Below are 16,728 nucleotides of genomic sequence, written 5' to 3'. Positions count from 1 at the left end.
TAGTGAGCTGAAGTTTATTTTCATTAAACTTAATTATATCTTGCATCTTCTAAGACTTCTGTTTCAAATATCCCACACAGTCAAATGATTACTGTAATGCTTACGATGTAATCTTACTATAATCACAAAATGCATGGTGTGAATACATTGGAGCTTTTTCAACAGGGGTAAATCAGAAAGTCTTGCCCAAGATAGCAGAATTACCATTACTATATTCTGAAGATTGTTATTAGATCTGTAAATCTGGTATTGACTTACATGTATCATAGCAGTGCAAAATATCACATTATAACATTTTACCAAATGTACGCATGTATAATCTATCTTTAAAAATCATTTTGCACAATACATGTACACATTATGTGGCCGTCACTATTATCTTACTACATTAATAGTTTTTGCTTATTACAGCTATTGGTTGACACCCTTTGGGGCACCATCTTTCAACGATTAGCTTAAATGCACCTAACACATACATCATATGATTAAGAGATAATTGTTCACATAGGTTCCAGAGAGGAAGAAAGCTGAAAATTGTGATGTGCTGTAACAGGAAATAAACACTTGACAGCAATTATAAATTACAAAACTACTTCCTATTACAAGACTTTCATTTTTTCTTTCTTGACACTAACAGTAGATGTACAGTACAGTTCAGGCTAAAAGTCAAACCCAGGCGGCAGATTAGCATGATCCTAGTGGTGTTGTGGAGAGTTTTGTAAAGAGTTTGTAGAGAGCTTGTAGACAGACAGGCACCTGCAGAGCCAGTGATCCATCCACTGTGACTGATCACACACATGTGGCTAAGCACTGGTAGGCCTACGTGCCGGCTCTAGGAAGTTCATGCCCGAAAATATAGTTCTTTGTTAGAATGATTTAAAAAGATTTTTGAAAGACAAAACAATACATGAAAATGAAGTAAAATATCTGATGTGTGTGTTTTTGATCGCAAAGTAGCAATCTTCTTTTAGGTAGTGATTTTCGAGCGAGTCCATGCAAGGTTTGTAATGGATCACCACGACTGCTATACCTAGCTCATTCTTCATCTCCCATAACAAGCTAAAAGATGGGCAAATACCTTTTGTTTCTTCCATAGAAGGTTTTCCTTGTTATGGAAGTCATTTGCCAGTGAAAAATTATCTGCAACTCAGTGATTTACAAAACTAAATTGACACTTTGACTTGCAAACTAGGATAAATCTGTAGACGGAACTATATTCACACCTTCCAATGATAATCCTGCGAGCTCCAGCAGGTGTCCAACAAGGTTAAGGGTTTATCACATGCCAGAGGAGCGTTATTCAGTATCTCGCAGCGTGACATGAGTGGTAAACAAATGCACGTGACATGCACTTACACCTGACTTAATCCCTATTCCCTAGTGAACAATAACAAGCAAATGCATATTAACTTTATAAAATGGCAATTATCCTCGATCTGTGTCAATCTTGAACATTTATTCATTATGTTGGTGTTTTACACTTCCCTGAAACATATTTAATGTGTTAATTTTGGATGCCGTTTTATGGTTGTAGGAAACTAGCCATCAGCAGGAAACACGTCTATTACTAGGTACCTTACAACTGTTAGGTGAGGTCACAAGGGAGTCAGCATATGCTGGGACTGGAGACATGACCTCATTCCTCGCTGCAATGGTCTGAACAGATGTAGCCAAGACTGCTCAGTCATGTCAGGTACCATTAGGCCCCATAATCATCCTCGCAAACTGCATCTTGATAGTTCTCTTTTTTTTTCCTTCCAGATATAATATGAGCGCAAGAGTTAAGATACATGTCACACTGAGTGCATACCTTTCTTTGCCATCTCTGTCTCTATGTAATCGAGAGTGACCTCATCTTCACAGATGTCGTAGGGCATGTTCCCATCGGCATTCACCGCCAGCAGTTCTGCTCCTCTGCAAGTAAAACAAGCCAATAACTATGCAAATGTCCAATAAAACTCAAACTTCAGGTTTCAACCAGTCAGCAAATAGCTGAATTATGAGCTTAGAACTTTATCATTTATCAAAATCTAAGCATGTCGAACGTAAGTATGTGTGATAAGAACGGATGATTGGGGTTTGACGCCAAATTGGCAGCACTTTAGCTACATAGTGGCAAAGGGTGTCATCAAACTAAATTTCAAATGTCCATTATGCATACAATATCCACCAATTAAGACATGACAACAGACAAGCCCAACAAAATGCAAATGTGCAGGCCAACAGATCCTCAGAGTCAGACAACAGATCAGGTGACGGTCAGTTCACATGATGTGACTTGTCAAAATGTCAAGTTGTGTGCATTAAAACGGTAAATGTATCCAATTAGCTGATGTGTGCAGTATGCAACATCAGTCTTGATCTCTCTGCTGTTGTTGCACAGTTAATAGCTCAAAAGGCCTTCATCTGTATGCAATGTTATGAAGGCAGAGGAGTATGATCACAAGGATATAGCTACTAAGTTTTGTTCACTGGACTTCAGGACACTGCATGAATAGCTCAAATAAACAGAAACTTCCGAACAAGTATGATGTATTCCGGATTTTTATACTTTTTTAGTTTGCTCAATATCAAATTATTATAAACTAATGTCATCCACCATTTCACAGGTATGAAATCTCCATGTAACACCATATACTGGACTTCCACACCTATATGTACAAATATCAAGTAATTACTGTATGAAACACTATTTCAGAATGAACTGTTTGTATCCCTGCCTAACTGGAACATAGGCATCAATACTGCTTTATCAAAGTACATGTGTGCTAACATCCGAAGTACTGACTATGGGGTGCATGTAGACCTTCTATCCACACGGCTATCACACTGCACATTTAATGCCAACATTTCCTACTTTCTCAATGAAGATTCAATAGCATAATCAAATTTCTGTTAAGCAAACGGTTATGTGGAATAAACGATGGGCTAAACAGCGTTTACTTAACACCCCAAGCCTTGCTTAACAGCTTGGATATGTAGACATTTACAGACGCCGAGCGTTTATGCACTAATATGACGACTGATTATGACTCGGTGTGACATCAAAGTCCACAGTCTCCGCAAACTGCAAAGGTAACATGGGGCTGACTGTAAACCAGTCCAACCACTCACATTTTCCCACACCCTGGCTGTCACGGCACAAATAAACAGAGATTAAAATTGTATGAATTACACACGAGAAAAAACTTGGGCAGCATGAATTCAGCCACGCATAAAAAAGCTGTCCCATTCAAGCAAAAATAGCTTTTTTTGTAAATTGAATGCACACAACTAACCGTATACTATGGGGCTGCAGATGGAGACTTTCACAGGAATGTGGTGGATTTTGTTTTATAAAATATAAGAAACTTGTTATGTCAGGAGCTTCACAACACACAGGACACCCTGAGCCATAATAATATGCAAGGTCACACCACAGAGGTTGATCTGAATTTAATTACTGCCTTATGCTTTTGAAAAAAAAACACGGTTTGCTGTCATATTTTGTGGTACAGACAAACAAGTTAAGACATGTATGTACTATTGTATCTCTTCAACCTTTTCATATGATACACAAATCTTCCATAGTTCAATGCAGTAATTTTTCACTCTTTCTTTATAATAGGGTATGTAAATACCTATACATTCAAATCTACTTGTAGTTCCTGCACAGCTTCAAATCCAACTAAGATCAAAATAAAACTGTTTCCTCTTAAAGGACAAGGCAGCAGATAGCTAAAACACATTTCCATCAAAAGCAGGATACTAAAGCTGTCTAAAAAGTATCATACCTTACTATTTCAATAAGATTTCACCAATAACAATATGAAACAACCTGCTGGTGTGAGTCGAGGCCATTTTATGAGTTTTATTTAATCAAACACCTTGCTTTCATATTGTGCGGCCTAAGCTGTGATGTAGCCTTTACCCATCTACTCCATGAAGTGACATAACAACACAGAACTACTGCATAAGACATCATTTTGAGATCGTTTACAATGATTTAGTTACCTGCTGCCGAAGGCCCATTTTACAATCTGTTGTGGGGCAGGTCTGCATCATTTACGGACCACCACCAACATAAAATCAGTTCATTTACAAGCCGTGTAATACTCAACGACGCTATCACAAATAATGTTAGGCAGTAGCGTACCATCTCAGCCCAAACAGCATTCATTGCCCTGAATAAATTTTTTGTCATTCATTTTTGCATTTAGTCAGTGCAAAGTTCATTAGAGATGCCCAAGGTTTTTGGAAATGAGAAGACCACATCTCACCAGACAACTCTTAAAATTAATTAAATCTTTTGAATTTTTTTCTCTGAGCTTGGGCCATCATCAGCAAAGTCCATAGCTTTTATCTGCGATAGGCTACTGCTTAGATTATTATACGCAAAGTACCTTAGACGTTAGACAGCTAGACTAAACATGAGGTCACCTTGTTCTTGATACCGGAGACGCGCTGAAGCTGTGTCAAGTTTCACTAAACTTTTACTGGGTTGAAAAAAAATGTTTAAAAATATTTAATGCCGGTTCAAGATACTTTAATGGTAGTCTTTCAGAGGACATAAACATTAGTCAGGTGCTGTCTTTCACTTTAACGTTAAAACACATCTTGAGACCGAGGAAAAAAATTCAAATTACACATTTTTTTTATTAATTTTGTACATAGATTTTTCATGACTTTCTGAAGCCCATAAATTACCAGGTTTAAATTTGGCTCTAAAGTCTAAACCTCCTTTCTGAAAACAGTTACCAGGAAAGGGATTTTAAAAAGTTTCGTGACAGTGTCCCTAGAAATCCACACATAAGTAGCCATGTTTATACACACACCTTACATGACCAGAAACTTCGTCCATGACTAACTTGCCCATTCTCCTGATTTTGAGAGTTCTACTGATTTTAGAAAGATGTTTGGAGGTTTGCTTGGAACATGGGATGGTATTCTTCTGGAAAATTATAAGTTTCAGCTCCAAAAATAATATTTCCTGACACTTGCCTTTTGCACTTTTCTGGGCAAAATTTTAGGCCATATAGAAACAACTGACAGACCTCTGTGATAGGACCCAGAATACAAATGCCATTAGAGATTTCAGAACAGGGATACCGCTTCCTAATCTGCCCTGTGGCTACCATGGGTTTTAGCTGGGCCAAACTGAGTGAACAACAGTCAGGTAAAGACGAGTGATCTGGCTAAGGGCAGGTCAGTCTACGCCACTGGAGGACAGTTTGAGCAGAAGTAATCTTGATGTGGTCCATACATGATGAATGTGACAATAATAACCAGGTGTCATGGCTAGTCAATACCAGGAAATATGGGGAAACACTTGGCAATATCATCAACAAACGCTTTGTAATCATGATACGGTTCAAGCGGAGGCTACGGCTCCCATCGGTATAGTTTACTATACTGTAATAATATCCTACCAGTTTATTAAAATGTTCGTAGACTGTCAGGTACATTCAAGACTCTGTTCGGATTCATTGGATGGGTCAATTTGGTGAAAACCTTCCACTCATCGATGATTAATAGACAAAATAATGCCCGTATTGACGTAGATGCTACTCTTGTGTCCATTCCAAGCAAATTATTGAGCAGTTCACATCAGTCTTGGTTCATCATAATACTTGCCAAGTGATACCACCCCATCTGAAACTTGTCCGTCCCCAGACACGACCTCATTCTACACAGAGCAGATGGTCATTAGACTCCGATTTATCACAAGGGCTCATATTTTGGTTATTGAGCGTAGTGTTAATATCCTTCACATCTATTGTACTTTCGGAGCAACTGCCCAGAGAAATAAGTTACAATAAATGGCCAAAATTTCTCCACAAAAAGTTGTGTTTTCATCACAGATTCCTATTTTATGTCGGTTTTTTTCTTTAGGTTTCTTTTCACGATTTCTGTTTTTTTTTACTAGCTTTGACAAACACGGAGAATAATACTGTCAGAGCATGCTCAGAGCCGTAACTATGACAGGTAATGCAATTAAAACATCTGTTATTGAATCATTCTGCACATCCAAGTTCCTCTCCATTATAAACCTCATATATTACTTCACACATTCTGGGGACTTTTCACAAGTTTACCTGACATTTACTGTGGCTGATTCCCCTGTTCCCAAAGACTGACTCACTGTGACGCAGACATGCCCATTTTTTTACAAGAAAGTCGCTCAACCATGACATGGACGAGTTCACCGGCACTGCACAAAATGGACTGAATTGTTTTTTTGTGGATTATTTGCTTGAACAAACAATTGAACAGTACTATTGATAGGGCATTCCCATTGCCACAGGGTTTCAGTATATCAGGACCACCACCCCCCTCCCCTCCCCCCCCCCCCCACCCCACACACACACTTTCCTATACTACACATTATTTTGGAATGAATCATATCCTCAGGGGTTAAGTGTAGACATTTTGTTAGCCTCTCCATGCCCCTTAATTTACCTCCCTGTCCTCTCACGCATGCCCCTACACAATGCCAAGCTTCTACACATGTCCTAGGCTGATAATAAGTGTTTGTCCCTAACAAAACCCTCCCATGATGCATCACTTCTTCCTGGTTCCCTGGACCAGAACATCCGAACTAATACAAACACCTAAATATCACATGAACTCTAGTTTACTACCCCAGGTATCTATTTACGCAAGTTTGTAGAATTCAACACACCACTTGCAGTATAACCTATTTAATAAATAATCTTAACAATATTTTTTTCACTAAATTCTTTCTTATTTGAAAATTCTGTGTATCTTAAAATACTCTGATTCAAACTGAAAACTTTGAGAAAGTTAGAAAACTCATTTAACGTCTAAGCAGTGAGTTAAAACCTTATGAAATTGTATCTTGACATTTTGTTATGTAACCACCACTTAATGTCCATATCAAAATGAGTAGAAAAGGTTTTCCTTCCATCCATAGGGTTTACTAACAAGCCGACTTACGCATCAATCAAGTATTTGCATAGGTTGATATGTCCGCAGGTGGCAGCAGCGTGTAATGGGGTCCATAACTCTGTGTCTCTGGCATTAACATTAGCCCCATACTGCAGCAGCACTTGTAGCATCTCCTCACTGTTGTCAATACAACACTGAAAACAGAGACAACAATCAACATTAATGCCAACATAAAAAAAAAACTATCCAATCTGCCTTGGCCAGATCTTGTAGTTAAGTCATATTATATATCAACAGAAATAAGCACAAACTGAGCTAATCCATGGAGTGGTTTGTAATAAAGTTAGGGGTCAGGGGTGATCGGGGGGTGATCGGAGTGGGGGGGGGGGGTGATAAGACAACTTATCAAACAACACCAAGATATCGAATCAAGAAAATGTTATGTGAGTAAATTTTACGTCTTAATTTTCAAATGTATGGAAACTGCTAATTTTGAATGCAAATTCTGAAATGCATTTCAACCTTGCAGATTCACTTGCTGGAAATACAGAATGCTATGTTCTGACTAAAGTAAATTTAGTTTTTGGTACTGGAAGTAAAAATTTTTAGACAAAATTTGGGCAAAATTTAAGATTTCAGTGTTCAAAAATATGTTGTAAAATTGTGTTTCAAATATTGAATGAAGTCAGGACTGGCTTTGTGGAATTGACCCCAGGTCTCAAATGCTAAATATTCACACCGCTGCTTCACTTAAATACCATGCTGAAAATAACCCTGTATATTCACACATACAAGGTCACTCAATGCTTGGTCTATCCTCATATTGCACACATCCACAATGGAACCAATAAGATGTTCCAGGTACATGTAAAACCAAACATAAGATTACAGCCCAGCCACCCACATACCAACTCTCTGATCACTGGGCTGGCCTGGTATCCTCTTTGTAAACTTGTCACGTAAATGCACAAAGCCTACATGTACTTAGAGAGTGTGAATTTACCACAGACCTAAAATGACAGATTCAGGGGACAAGGGGAAGGTCGGAATCAGCTTTGTTAGACAAGCTCTGCTGGTTTATTCTTACCTGATGCAGAGCTGTGAGTCCATCCTCGTTAGTGACATCAGGGCTCACATTCTGCTGTAACAGCATCTTCACTGCAACACAAATACAGGTGAGGTCAAATAATGTACATGTACACATACTCCTAGCTGATAAAAGTAAAAAATTAAATAAATACAGGTGAGGTCTAAGTAATGCCTCTAAAAGTTTCTGGGAGTAGAATGTGTCATTTGCAGTTTTTTAAGGTATCACTCAAGAATTTTTCACTTCATCAGATGATGACTGTCAGGCTTGATTTTAAGCTATTTTTCATCAGTTTAAGTTACTGGTACGTGTAAAAAGCCTACCGCGCTCTAAGGTGCTGAAATATTTTTTTTTTTTTTTTTTTTTTTTTGATTGGTGTTTTATGCCGTTCTCAAGAATATTTCACTTATACGACGGCGGCCAGCATTATGGTGGGTGGAAACCAGGCACAGCCTGGGGGAAACCCACGACCATCCGCAGGTTGCTGGCAGACCTTCCCACGTACGGCCGGCGAGAAAGCCAGCATGAGCTGGACTTGAACTCACAGCGACCGCATTGGTGAGAGGCTTCTGGGTCATTACGCTGCGCTAGCGCGCTAACCGACTGAGCCACAGAGGCCCCAGGTGCTGAAATATCATGTGTATATATATATATATATATATATATAACTTACAGAGATTTCTAGAAGAATATCAGAATCAGGTAAACTGTGTAATACACATGTACATGTACAAGTCACGGAGGAAGTAATACACATGTACATGTACAAGTCACGGAGGAAGTAATACACATGTACATGTACAAGTCATGGAGGAAGTAATACACATGTACATGTACAAGTCACGGAGGAAGCAATACACATGTACATGTACAAGTCACGGAAAAAATATCAGTTCAGCTACAGAGAGGATATTACATAAACAATCAAGTACATTAGATGATACATGTATATTTAGATGTTTAAAGGTTAATGGAAGGCTCGATAAAAACAACATACAGTGTACATGTGCAGGTAAGTGTAGCATAATGCAATCAGTGTATAACCTGAACAAAGTGTACATAGCTCTTTTATCTGGCTCCTCAGATGAAAGCATTCTAATCATAACAACTGCTGTTAGAGCTGCTTAATGGCCTAATGCTGCTAAAATCATTCCATTAATCCAATGCTTTACGCTCATCAACTTTTAGGTGTTAATTTCTGGAACCAAAGTGCTTCCTCTGGGCTTTACAAGTTTCCTTTGACACATAGATTTAGCCAGAATTTGAAATCAGGTTGTCTCTTTTCCAAATATTCCTATTATTTTCCCTACGCTAATTTTGCCAGAATAGGACATGTACTCCACAACCCTCTTGGCTAAACCTAGGCTTTTAGCTAACAGGCCTCAAACACCTACATTTGTACAGGCATCAAACACCTACATTTGTACAGACATCAAACACCAACATTTGTACAGGCATCAAACACCTACATTTGTACAGGCATCAAACACCTACATTTGTACAGGCATCAAACACCAACATTTGTACAGGCATCAAACACCTACATTTGTACAGACATCAAACAAAGAAGTCTTGTTAGATTGCTGGAGTGTGTGCCTGCTTTACTCACAGTGAATTAATGATCCATGTACATTGATTTATTAATGATGCTGTACAAAGTCTACCATATTCAGGGCTCAGAGATAACACTGGTCCTCTGGATGGACCGTGGACATTTCCCACATGTATACTATAACAGTCCTTCAGTACAATATAAAACGTATTTTATAGGCACAGTGGCATTCTTGTCACACCATCTAGCAGATTTAATTGCATCCTCATCTCATTATCGTGTTTTGCAGCGTATTTTACTCCCCATTAATCCGTTAATCCATTAATCTGTCTTAATCTTGGGGTTATCCATGACTGCAGATTCCATTTTCTTGAAAAAAGTTCTACTATAACTGGGACTTGTGACACTAAGTAAGACTTAAATGGCTTGTAAATAAAAACCAAATCTTCTAGAATATTTGCTCAATACAAATGGTTTCTAGTGAGGAAATCTTACAGTATAACAGACTTACAGAAGCCTCTTGGCCACATGCTGATATTAATGCAATCAGAAGAACAAACACTGTGAGATAATGGTAACCCCGTTCTCATTTCCCTGTGCACACACACATGCTACTGCACTATTCTGTTCCAACTGTCATTTAACAAGACGCCATGCAGAGCTTTACAGTACAGAGCTTCTGGTGTCCACAAAGCTTGGTGACAATGAGCCCTGGGATACTGGTCAGATTGTGTTGTAGATCACACCAGGATGTCCACAGATGTAAATCAACAGTTAATTTACACAAGATCATTCTATAGTAATCTGGATTGTGAGACTAGGACCTTACATGTACCTTAAGTACAAATGTTTATGCAAGCTGCACTCTTCTACATGTAAATTATGCCCTCACATTTTCACTGACAATTACTCTCATTTTACATATATAACTTCAATAATATACATATGCGAAATTAGCTATTTCATGTCCAATGCAAAGTTGTTTCATTTGAAATACATGCAAACCTTTAAATAACCTAAAAAAGCATACACTTGATGATTCATTTATTTTATTTATTCCGTTCATGTTTTATGCCACACTCAAGAATATTTCACTTATATGCCCCCTTGCCTTAGTACACATCTACATGCAATATCTAATATCACTAATGCTGTCAACTGCGTTAACCCTGTGTACCCCAAACTCTTACCTTCCTCCAAGTCATTCCTACTGGCCGCCTCCAAAAGTACCACATGACTGACAAACTCCACTGATCGAGATGACTTCGGCTGAGGTGAAACTGCTAATCCTGCCTTCTGCTTTTTTGCTTGCTCTTTCAATAAATGTTTTTCATACTGGCCAAATTTTTTCAGCTGCTGTTGGCGTCGTTTTTTCGCGTGTTTCAGCCTCTCTTGAGGTGTCAGTTTTTCCACATAGGCAATCTCTGCCACCAGCTCTGTGTGCTCCGACATGGTCATGCTAAGTTCTCCACCTGACGGAGCAGCCAGGCGAGCACAGGTAAAACTCGTAAGGATCCTTCCAGCCAACTGATGGTGCACATGTAAATACTCCACCAAACACAGTTACACCTATACTGTACAGGTGAGATAATGACGCAGGCTGACAGGTACAGCACTGGTGCTCTGGTCAACCTTATAAAAAAACCCAGTATTTATCAGCTATGAAAGTTAAAATATCATCCAGGCTATCCTCTGCTCGTTGCCCAGACTTAAGCCTAGGGATATACATGTACAGTAGATAGAGGCTGGTTCAGAGGCAGGGAGCTGCTATTCCAAGCATTGGGTCAAGACGGCGATGGAGGGGCTAGTCCAGCCAGAGCACCTGTAACACCTCCACCACAACCCATTGTCTTAACGAAGATCCATCAGGTAGAGCCTGTAAAGAGAGAGAGAAGAGAGGTGGTTAGAGAGGATGACCACAGGTATGCTCAGGTACTGTCACAACAAACGGGTTTACAGGTAAGCAGTGACCAGGTAGTTCCTGGCAATCACAGGTAAACACAGGTGGAAAACCAGATAGTTCACAAGTAGGAAATCTGACACCTGTGCTCAAGCTCCAAAACTGATTCATCCTCTATTTGGATATACATGTATACATAATATACAAGTAGTGCAGCCACAAATAAAGTGAAAAGTAGGTCAAATCCCGATACATTCACATATATGACAGCTACATACATGTATAGTACTGTTACATGCACAATTATGATAATCTCTGGCACATGTGACATAACATACATCTACGCATCATTACTACATTAGTCTTAAATAGAACTGCTTTACAAGTCTCCAGTTATATTAGCAGTTATTAAATTGGGTTAACATAGACCCACACGTAATCATACCCTAGCTTCTCCACGTACATGTAGATGTGACAATTGTAGATGTGACAACTGTAGATGTGACAATTGTAGATGTGACAATTGCAAAAGCTGCTGAAGAGTAAGCATGTGACAAATACATGTCTGCATTTACATGTACCTACACCCAGCGTGTGTACAGCACTGGTATATACACATGTGTATACATGTATATGTAAACACAATGTCAAGTCATCAACAGCCTTACTAACATAAAAGGTCACTTACATGTATCTAAAGTTAAAGGGCACAAATTTGTTTTCAGATGAGCTCATATGGTACGGAAGAGAAACAACTGAATGTAACAAACTTCCTGCTTGCATATGTCATTTAGACATGGTCTGTAAAAACACACTATACACATGCACCCTCATAATTTTGGGCCTACTGCATAATCCTGCCTACAGACACCCTGTACATGCGTTATAATGTGCTATGTAAACAAGTATGCCTTAGTCAACCTACATGTCTGTACCCTGTTGGCATCCATTACTCATAATTGCTCCGTTCAGTGTGTCAATATGTTATCTTATTTACCATAATCTATAAATCACATACATGAGCTCTGTGTTGACAGATTATCTAGAAATCATCTGGCACCAGTAATCAATTGAGGCCATGCATCCCTGGCTACAGCAGAGCTTCGCTTATATTTTCCCCTGAGTGCTGTGTGAGACATAATCATGATATGGCATCATACATACAATTAAATGGGTACATTCAGTGATCAAACAGGGCTTAAAGGCATTTCAGGGGTTAAATGCTCATCAATTTCTGGCTTATCTCCCAGGAAATGTGATGTTTTGCTATTAACTGCTTATCCCAAGAAGCCACAGTAACCATTAAGTATAGTTCTCCGTGCATGCATGAACATGTATCAAAAGTTCAAAAGTGGGCAGGCTTTAAATAACACTTTTATAGCAAGAGCTTGGCCATGGATTGTATGTATATATGGTCTCAATGCAAGTATGCCGATTTGAGAGTCCTTTATGGATACATGTACATACTGTATTTTTACCCAGAAGTATTGTACGGTTGGATGCAACTAGCAGGAGAAACCACATTCATTAGCCTCACTGATCAGTGAAAAATTTGATCAGTATTGAAATTCTATGTAAACACAGACGTACAACATACATACATGTACTCAAACCCCACAGAAAAGTGAAGAACCTCTCTACAAGCATCAAAACATTACAAATCTTCAATACTTCAGTTCACTATGCACCATTCTGTAGCATCGTGCACCACTCTGTAACATCATACACCTGACTGTAACATCATACACCTGACCGTAACATCAAGCGCCATTGTGTAGCATCATACACCTGACTGTAACATCATACACCTGACTGCAGCATCATACACCTGACTGTAACATCATACACCGGACTGTAACATCATACTTCTGACTGTAGCATCATACACCTGACTGTAGCATCATACACCTGACTGTAACATCATACACCTGACTGTAACATCATACACCTGACCGTAACACCAAGCCCCATTCTGTAGCATCATACACCTGACTGTAACATCAAGCCCCATTCTGTAGCATCATACACCTGACCGTAACACCAAGTGCCATTGTGTAGAATCATACACCTGACTGTAACATCAAGCCCCATTCTGTAGCATCATACACCTGACTGTACTTTCCCTTGAGCACAGACGTCATAAATCCAAACTTCATTATCCACGATTTTGCACAATACACACGATCGTATTTGTCCTTGAGCGTAGAGAGCCTTGGTCTGCACAAGCACCAGAGATCATCAATCTACCATGCACAACTGTCCACGTTATTGTACCACACATATATTATTTGTATCCTATTTGTCCTTGAGCGTAGAGAGCCTTGGTCTGCACAAGCACCAGAGAATATAAATCTACCATGCACAACTGTCCACGATTTTGTACCACACATATATTATTTGTATCCTATTTGTCCTTGAGCGTAGAGAGCCTTGGTCTGCACAAGCACCAGAGAATATAAATCTACCATGCACAACTGTCCACGATTTTGTACCACACATATATTATTTGTATCGTATTTGCCCTTGAGCGTAGAGCGCCTTGGTCTGCACAAGCACCAGAGAATATAAATCTACCATGCATAACTGTCCACGATTTTGTACCACACATATATTATTTGTATCGTATTTGCCCTGGAGCGCAAGCACTAGAGAACATAACTCTACCATGCACATCTGTCCATGATTTTGCACAGCAGATCTGTAAATTATGAAAATCATAAACCAAAGTGATAAATGGTGAACAGTTTCCCACCTGTGGATAGTCAAGAATGGCTGTTAATAAGAGCAAACGTATTGATATTAAATTCCAATACCTCAGCCTGAAAGAGGGCATTCATTATTCAACAAAAGACTGTTAAGTCTCTCCAGGAGGAAATGAGATGGACTATCTTCCCTGACAGTGTTTGAAGTCTAGGAATGAGTGAAGTGTAGGAAGTATGAAGAACATATATAGACAGACAATCTTGGCAGGTCGAAAATAGCAAGCCTTGGACTCAAAAGGCAAAGCTCCTCTTGAGAACCTCTGTGTATAGCTCTACTGACCACGGCTAAGTGGGGCCTCAAAAGGGGCACACATGGGCTGAGTTGAGGTACTTATCTGGCAATTAAAGCCCCAGGCATGATAACACCTATAATGTGATTACTGACAGGTCAAGCCTTTTGAAGTACACCTCCGCAGGTAATTGCATCTTGTCACTTTGGTAAACTCAGGAATTACATTACGGTATATGCTGAGAGTGTTTGGGTTTAGCTGTATATTCTAGCCTAGCAGACAGGATACATCTAGGCTAGTGCATACTGGTATTAATACAAACACACCCTGAGCTGCTTTACAACACAGATGCTTACCCCAATCCTCATAGGCAAAATAAAGAGTAGCACTGTAAACATGGAACAGGTAGAGAGAAAGGTTACAGTCTAGACTAAAACAAACTCTAACTTAGAACTGTTTACCATGAGGGCTGCAACACAGAGCAGATGACACAAGGAGGCAGGCAGGCAGGCAGGCAGGCAGGCAGGCAGGCAGGCAGGCAGACAGACAGACAGCACATTATATATACTAACCATACAATGTATACAGTACCCCAATTCCCTATTCATGTCTGCATGTACACGCACATCCTACATGTACACGCACATCCTACATGTACACACACATCCTACATGTACACGCACATCCTACATGTACACGCACATCCTACATGTACACGCACATCCTACATGTACATGCATGCCGTACATTTTAGGACAGTTGCAAATGAAATGATTCTGATGTCATGGCATAAAGGGACATCATCAAGATGTTGTAATGTTGAATCTCGAAATTCCTTCATTAACATATAGCCACTTGCTTTTCTAAATTTAACATTCGTACGTACATGCATATTTCAAAAACAAATCTAGTTCACGTTACACTAGATATGCTGCCAGTGCATCTGAATAAGGCAGGGAATGCTTACATGTGCATGCATGTAATAGTCAGTGCCCAGTCAGTGGAGGTGATCAACGCTTACATGTAATACAGTCAATGCCCAGTCAGTGGAGGTGATCAACGCTTACATGTAATAGTCAGTGCCCAGTCAGTGGAGGTGATCAACGCTTACATGTAATACAGTCAGTGCCCAGTCAGTGGAGGTGATCAACGCTTACATGTAATACAGTCAGTGCCCAGTCAGTGGAGGTGATCAACGCTTACATGTAATACAGTCAGTGCCCAGTCAGTGGAGGTGATCAACGCTTACTTGTAATACAGTCAGTGCCCAGTCAGTGGAGGTGATCAACGCTTACATGTAATACAGTCAGTGCCCAGTCAGTGGAGGTGATCAACGCTTACATGTAATAGTCAGTGCCCAGTCAGTGGAGGTGATCAACGCTTACTTGTAATACAGTCAGTGCCCAGTCAGTGGAGGTGATCAACGCTTACTTGTAATACAGTCAGTGCCCAGTCAGTGGAGGTGATCAACGCTTACATGTAATACAGTCAGTGCCCAGTCAGTGGAGGTGATCAACGCTTACATGTAATACAGTCAGTGCCCAGTCAGTGGAGGTGATCAACGCTTACATGTAATACAGTCAGTGCCCAGTCAGTGGAGGTGATCAACGCTTACTTGTAATACAGTCAGTGCCCAGTCAGTGGAGGTGATCAACGCTTACATGTAATACAGTCAGTGCCCAGTCAGTGGAGGTGATCAACGCTTACTTGTAATACAGTCAGTGCCCAGTCAGTGGAGGTGATCAACGCTTACATGTAATACAGTCAGTGCCCAGTCAGTGGAGGTGATCAACGCTTACATGTAATAGTCAGTGCCCAGTCAGTGGAGGTGATCAACGCTTACTTGTAATACAGTCAGTGCCCAGTCAGTGGAGGTGATCAATGCTTACATGTAATACAGTCAGTGCCCAGTCAGTGGAGGTGATCAACGCTTACATGTAATACAGTCAGTGCCCAGTCAGTGGAGGTGATCAACGCTTACTTGTAATACAGTCAGTGCCCAGTCAGTGGAGGTGATCAACGCTTACATGTAATACAGTCAGTGCCCAGTCAGTGGAGGTGATCAATGCTTATATGTATATGGATGTATAAACTGCACATCCTGAAAATCTATATCCTTGGTTGACATGATGCACATTTTGCCCATGTACAATTATGTGACACTTAATAGAGTGTTCCCACCTACTGAGTTAAAAACTTTTTCATTGAATTAACGCATTCAAATACCTTTAATGGCGTTTAATAATAATCTGACTTGCCTACTTGAAATATTAAACCAAGTGTTACAAGTTTAAATTTTTATACCCAAA

The 16,728-nt window shown here is 39.7% G+C and overlaps 1 protein-coding gene across 3 annotated transcripts in view; it reads right to left on the bottom strand.

Annotated features, from left to right (window-relative positions):
- Window positions 1–16,728, bottom strand: part of LOC135475287 (protein phosphatase 1 regulatory subunit 16A-like) — a 61,131-nt gene that overhangs the window by 20,460 nt on the left and 23,943 nt on the right. For all 3 annotated transcript variants that reach the window (XM_064755126.1, XM_064755128.1, XM_064755127.1), the window contains exons 2-5: window positions 10,718–11,403; window positions 7,976–8,046; window positions 6,937–7,082; window positions 1,811–1,914 (exon numbers count right to left, since the gene is read on the bottom strand). In XM_064755126.1, coding sequence (XP_064611196.1) covers window positions 1,811–1,914; window positions 6,937–7,082; window positions 7,976–8,046; window positions 10,718–10,985 — 589 coding nt within the window. In that variant the 5' untranslated portion in view covers window positions 10,986–11,403. The remainder of the gene's footprint in view (window positions 1–1,810; window positions 1,915–6,936; window positions 7,083–7,975; window positions 8,047–10,717; window positions 11,404–16,728) is intronic.

This window comes from Liolophura sinensis, chromosome 9, assembly GCF_032854445.1.
Source record: "Liolophura sinensis isolate JHLJ2023 chromosome 9, CUHK_Ljap_v2, whole genome shotgun sequence".
Taxonomy (NCBI): Eukaryota; Metazoa; Mollusca; class Polyplacophora; order Chitonida; family Chitonidae; genus Liolophura; species Liolophura sinensis.
The sequence above is the reverse complement of the archived record's forward strand: the minus strand, read 5'-3'. Positions and strand labels throughout refer to the sequence as shown.